The 6981-nt window shown below is 42.5% G+C and overlaps 1 protein-coding gene across 2 annotated transcripts in view; it reads left to right on the forward strand.

Annotated features, from left to right (window-relative positions):
* Positions 1-1655, forward strand: part of LOC106572445 (prickle-like protein 1) — a 44322-nt gene extending 42667 nt beyond the window's left edge. For both annotated transcript variants that reach the window (XM_045696225.1, XM_045696224.1), the window contains one exon: positions 67-1655. In XM_045696225.1, coding sequence (XP_045552181.1) covers positions 67-536 — 470 coding nt within the window. In that variant the 3' untranslated portion in view covers positions 537-1655. The remainder of the gene's footprint in view (positions 1-66) is intronic.
* Positions 1656-6981: the final 5326 nt, after the last annotated feature.

Genomic DNA, 6981 nt, shown 5'->3' on the forward strand with positions numbered 1-6981 from the left:
CCCCTGTTCTTTTTTCTTTTCATCACAACTGCCAACTGTCTCTCTTTTTTTTGTGTCCCCTCACAGATGGTTCATACCAACATCGTAGTTTACGGCGGGGGTGGAACCGTGGCCGTGTGGCCTCCGACTCCATTCTCCACCTAGGCACAGAGACACGCTTCCGTCACTCTCTGCCTGATCGGCCCCGTCTGGACGCTCTAGAATGGAGAGGACAGCGGGAGAGTGCTTCCCTCTCTTCCCCTGGCACCACAGAGCCCCTGTCACTCACCCTCCAGCCAGCCCAGTACAACAAACACGAGGACTCCTGCTCAACCTGCTCCTCCTCCTCAGAATCAGAGGAAGAGGGTTACTTCTTGGGGCAGCCCATCCCCTTGCCTCCCCAGTTAACCCGAAGGCCCCCGTCCGTGGACGGAGAGAGGGAGGGAGAGAGGAAAGGAGTGAAGGACAGGGGTTTGAGGAACAGCCTGAGAAGGAGGAAGAGGAGGGCAAATAGCCTTGGCGCAAAGGACAAAGACAAGAACTGTGCAATCTCCTAACTTTGACCCTCACAGACCCAGTGAAAGTTATTCTTATTCAACAAGCAAGCCAATGTTCAATATCACAAAAATAAATCTGCAATATGTTGGTATTCCTTTGGGATACTTTGAACACAATACTCCTACGCAGCAGACTTATTCAAAGATGGAGTAAACTACTGTACTATGACGTATCACATATTAGTGTTCAGAATATGATTTAAAATATTTTTTTATGCGTTTTATATTTGTATATTGTTTCGGGCACGTTTTTGCACAGTAAAATGGAACTTGCATCCATCTGGGAAGTTCTGTATGCTTCTGTAAGGAAACATCACTGTGGGCCTGTAGTGCATGTTACAGCATTAGAACAAGCAAAGTATTTACTCCGAAAAGGCAGGAAATTCACTTTGCATGATATTACTCAAGTGAATTTGTGGAGAGAGAACTGTCATTCCTGTATAAACATGTAAGCATTTATTGTGGGAAGTTCTTCTTACTGACCTTACAGTAAGGATTTGAGGATTCCTTCTCAGTCTACCTTTCTTTGTAGTTTAAACATAACCTTTATTTAACTAGGAAAGTCAGTTAAGAACAAATTCTTATTTACAATGACGGCCTACCCTGGCGACACTGGGCCAATTGTTCGCCTCCCTATGGGACTCCCAATCACGGCCGGATGTTGTACAGCCTGGATTTGAACCAGGGACTGTAGTGGCGCCTCTTGCACTGAGATGCAGTGCCTTAGACCACTGCGCCACTCGGGAGCCCAGTAACTGAGTCTTCATGGGCATTTGGCCCTCTCTCACAGCTTCCACACAGAGAGTTCTTCAGCAAAGAATGTGGGGACAGTTGTTCTCAACCACATTCTTCCACCAAGCCAATCCGATATAAACTAAGATTGACTTTTTTCAAATGTTTTTGTAGCCTACTGGTTTTGTCTTTGGTGTTATATGCAATGTTACACAGTTATGAATCACCAAATAGTTGGTTAAATACTCTGGGAGAGCAGTGAGTACCAAAATTAAGAATGTTAGGCCCACACAGTGAGATTCAAAGGCTATCTGTACACAATAACCTGGGCTGTGAATGGTGTGTATGTTCATGTGTGTCTGCGTAAAGTAAACTTTGTTGTTTCCATTTTGACGTAAAGCCTCCCTATGTAAGTGTATGATATGTTCAAAAGAGGAAATAGTGCAACATGCACAGTACCAGTCAAAAGTTTGGACACACCTACTCATTCCAGGGTTTTTCTTTATTTGTACTATTTCCTACATTGTAGAATAATAGTGAATACATCAAAACTATGAAATAACACATTTGGAATCATGTAGTAACCAAAAAAGGGTTTTGGAAAAGCATTATCGCAACCAGCTTCATGAGGCAGTCACCTGGAATGCATTTCAATTAACAGGTGTGCCTTGTTAAAAGTACATTTGTGGAATTTCTTTCCTTAATGCATTTGAGTCAATCAGTTGTGTTGTGACAAGGTAGGGGTGGTATACAGAAGATAGCCCTATTTGGTAAAATACCAAGTCCATATTATGGCAAGAACAGCTCAAATAAGAAAAGAGAAACAACAGTCTCGTTACTTTAAGAAATGAAGGTCAGTCAATCCGAAAAACTTCAAGAACTTTGAAAGTTTATTCATGTGCAGTTGCAAAAACCATCAAGCGCTATGATGAAACTGTCTCTCATGAGGACCACCACAGGAAAGGAAGACCCAGATGTACCTCTGCCTCAGAGGATAAGTTCATTAGAGTTAACGGCACCTCAGATTGCAGCCCAAATAAATGCTTCACAGAGTTCAAGTAACAGACACATCTCAACACCAACTGTTCAGAGGAGACTGCGTGAATCAGACCTTCATGGTCGAATTGCTGCAAAGAAACCACTACTAAAGGACACCAATAAGAAAAAGAGACTTGCTTGAGCCAAGAAACACGAGAAATGGACATTAGACCAGTGGAAATCTGTCCTTTGGTCTGGTGAGTCCAAATTTGAGTTTTTGGTTCCAACCGTCATGTCTTTGTGAGAAGCAGAGTAGGTGAACGGATGATCTCCGCGTGTGTGGTTCCAACCTTGAAGCATGGAGGAGGAGGTGTGATGGTGTGGGGGTGCTTTGCTGGTGACACTGTCAGTGATTTATTTAGAATTCAAGGCACACTTAACCAGCATGGCTACCACATCATTCTGCAGCAATACGCCATCCCATCTGTTTTGTGCTTAGAGGGACTATCATTTGTTTTTCAACAGGACAATGACCCAAAACACACCACCAGGCTGTGTAAGGGCTATTTGACCAAGGAGAGTGCTGCATCAGATGACCTGGCCTCCACAATCACCCGACCTCAACCCAATTGAGATGGTTTGGGATGAGTTGGACCGCAGAGTGAAGGAAAAGCAGCCAACAGGTGCTCAGCATATGTTGGAACTTTCAAGACTGTTGTAAAAGCATTCCAGGTGAAGCTGGTTGAGAGAATTCCAAGATTGTGCAAAGCTGTCATTAAGGGTGGCTACTTTGAAGAATCTCAATTATAAAATATATTTAGATTTATTTAACCCTTTTTTTGGTTACTACTTGATTTCATGTGTGTTATTTCATAGTTTTGATGTCTTCACTATTATTCTTCAATGTAGAACATTTTACAAATGAAGAAAAACCCTGGAATGAGTAGGCATGTCCAAACTTTTGACTGGTACTTTATGAACATTACTAGATATTTTTTTGGTCCAGTTATTATTTTTATACTCTTTGGTGCTGGTTCCTGTTTTTCTATGTTTAAAAAATATATATATAAAATACTTAAATCAAACTGTCACTTTTCAGAAATTATGAGGAAATTACAGTTTCTGTAAATTCTGTATAGGGGAAATACATCTATTTTAAAAAAAAAAAAATTCTGATTACTGAAATCATTAGAGAATAGGAAACTGCTATTATCACATGACAGAAGAAGCAAGTCTACTGATGAGTGATTTGGTCAGAGTAGCCAGGTGGGACGATGCAGACCCGGTGGAGAGCGTGGTGAAACAAAAGACACTGGCTGTGTTAGAGAGGATCAAAACCCCAATGTATCATGGGTAAATTGTGACTGACTGACCTACAAATGATAAGTTATTTATGATGCAAGGTGATTTGTAGATCAGTCAGTTGGCAGTCGCCTGCAGTCGTCTTGATGCTTTCGAAACACGGCCACTGAGCGCGTTCAAGCAAATTACTTTTGTCAAGTCGTTGACTATCGTTGGTCATCGCCTTTCAAAGTGTGTTGCATTATGGTTATAAAAATTGTCTGACTTGTAACTACATGACGACTGCATGAACTTTACAAAAATCATGTGATCAAAAGGTCATGCAGTTTTTTTAAGAAGTCACCAAGTCACTGCAGTTGCTTCTCACCAACTGCACCATGCAGCCATCACTTGCATTGTGGGAGGCACTATTTGTCAACTTTTTTTCAAATACATGACTGAAACAGGAACCAACTTTGCTTTGATTCAGGGGATACAAATGAAAAATGATATTTGAGATCTCTCTAACCAATGAATTGTACACGTTATGTGTCCAGTTTGTGAGTGTGTGATATGGGGGTACAGAAAGGTTTATTTCGACATTTATACAGACAAACTTTTAGAAACAATAGCAGCTATGTTAACACTGCCATGTTGATCTGAGCCTTGCTGTTGGAAAACCACTACAGTGTCCAACTTTCGGCTGTCGCAGATTAACCTCCCCCGACTTCACTCGCCGACTTTCATCTACAGTAGGCTTTGTTAGGCTTACCGCTCGAACACACCCACTGTCTGTCCTGCTGAGTTTTGATGCAGTCTTTTCCCGACTATGTCAAGTTAGGATTTGTCAGTTCTCGTGTGAGCTTTTGTTCCAACCCCATTACTGTGTTTTAGGGGCCAAGCTTATGGTAATGTTGCAGCAGTGTGGAGATTCCTAGATGTGAAAAGTGTGCAGGAGGGCATGAGACAAAGGAATGTGTGGTATCGGTGGGAAATGTTGTGTGTTAACTGTAGGGGTACCCATGGTCCTGGAGATCAGAAGTGTCCGGTGAGAGAAAGGCAGGTTGAGGTTGTCAGGGTGAGAGTAGTACAGAAAGTGTCATATGCTGAGGCAGTGAAGAGAGTAGTAGAGGAAGATGGGTCCAGGGCGAGGGATCCTAAGACTATCCCTGTGAGTAGCCCGAGGCCAATAGAGAGTGATGGGAATTAGCATTATTAGCCATGGTTATCAACTGTACCGCAGAAATGGAATGTAAATCACAGAAAATATATGTTGTGGTGGCAGCTGTAGAGAAGTACTTGGGTGTACAAGATTTTACAGCAGAAGAGTTACCAGGTGTGTTGAGCGATAGTGTCCCATCCTGCCAGCCTGGTGAAGGATCAGATAGCGCCAAAGTAGTGGAATAGTGGTGAGGTTTTAATGGGTGTAGGGTTAGTAAGTTAGCAGGGCACATTGTTTTCTTCCAGAACAGTAGGCAGACACACAGCCCATACAGAAGGTGGCGGCATGCAACTCTAATGTATGTTTTCAGACCGCCATAATACCATAGAAGAAGTAGTATTCAGGTAGGAGAAGGAGGAGCATGTGAGCAGTCTGACAGGTTTGGCTGGTCTGTTGCTCCCTTCCATTCTGTCTCTGCAGTAGAATTCTGCAGTTTGTATCCTCTGTGGCGTGCTGAGCTGTGGAGAGGCCTTGAGTTCTGTTGGGGACCTGTAAGATTTTACTTCCATTCTAAAGGTGAGATTTCATTGGAGAGTAAAGCCTGAGTAAGTATGTGTGTGTCAAAGTAACCAACGCCTTACTTGGAATTAAGGACGATCAATCTATAAGCCTTGGGTGTGTGTATGTGAGAGATCCTTTCAGTGTTAGGTGTATTTTTATTTCTTCCTAAATAGAAGAAGCTGACACTTGACACTGGGTTGAAGGAGAAGGATCAGTTTTTGTTTTGTTTTACATACCACTTTACATACCTCTGTGTGTTCAGTATTACTGTGTTCTGAGAACTTAGCCTAATAAAACAGAATGTCCTCTGCCCTCATTGACTGATAAATTGTGCTGTGTGTACAGTAGGCGTGTGTGAGGGAGAGGAGGAGCGACATAGATGAAGAGATAAAGGACATGCAGGTAAGAAAGTGTAGTGAGACCGCTCTAACCTCAGTAGGGGATTGGCATGGCTCTAGGTGGAATGAGAAACCTGTTGTTCAGAATGTCTGTCAGATACAGACTATTAGACCAGTGTCTTAAACACTTTCATAAAACACAGATTACTGGTTTGACATTCATATCTTTGCACTTTATCTATCAACAGCGCATGACACCACACAATAGGAACATCTTTAGAAGTTAATAGTAGGCCTACAATCTTAACTTCTTGTTCCCCAGAAGTGCCACATTAATGGAATCCTTTGTCTGACCCAAGTTAATGTTTATGTTGTTGTGGTCACCGATCTTCAATACATTTACTGGTGCAGACAAAAATAATACATGATTTGTGTTCTTCTAATCAAAACAAATGTTCAGAAATGAATTGATGATAACTACAGCCAACTTCTAGAGGGGTGGATCAAGTGGTATGGTTTCAGAGATACTGAAGACTTCTATTGCGGGGTCTGTGGTCTAGAGCGGTGTTTCCCAACTCCAGTCCTCCAGTACCCCCAACAGCACACATTTTTGTTGTAGCCCCACACAAACACCTGATTCAACTTGTCAACTAATCATCAAGTCCTCAGTGAGTTGAATCAGGTGTTTGTGTGAGGCTACAACAAAAATGTGTGTTGTAGGGTACACTCAAGGACTGGAGTTGGGGGAACACTGGTCTAGAGGAAGCCCAGCACAACGCCCTAGCAACTGGGAATCTTTATTTAAAGATGACATGCATTGTTCCCCTCTACCAGCTGTTGTGAGTATTCCTCCAAACAATAGTTTGTTGACAGCTGTGGCGATGTATAACATTCTGTGTTGTCATTGACTGCATCCTGGGGTTTTGTGAGTGCAGCGATTGGGGCCATTACTGTTGACTTACAATATCCCTGAGTCAACCACAGCACTTTAAAGTGATTTGTGTGAGTTGAAGTATCAATGCCATATGGGGTAGTATCTCTGTAGAAGGTAAATAATATGGCAGAGAGCGGTTCCCTCTGTCTTTGAGGTAACTGGGTATTTATATTGATTGCTTGCCTGTATGCTGTCTCTCTCCTCTGATGACACAGTTATCTGTGTAAGTTGCTATCTGATGTGATGCTGTTTCTCCTTTTTCTGCTGGACATCCAGGACTTTACGGCACCAGGGTTCAAGTGACACCCTTATGGGAACTGGAAGAAGACGGAATCATATCAGCCACAAGCAAAATCCTGTCAGCTTTTGGGGACAGTATGATCCTGGAGTGAAGACATCTGAATAATTTTGACTTTGGGTGGCTAAAAAAAGCAGGATAAAGACAGGAGTCAAGGATAA

The sequence above is a fragment of the Salmo salar genome, chromosome ssa15 (assembly GCF_905237065.1).
Source record: "Salmo salar chromosome ssa15, Ssal_v3.1, whole genome shotgun sequence".
NCBI lineage: Eukaryota > Metazoa > Chordata > Actinopteri > Salmoniformes > Salmonidae > Salmo > Salmo salar.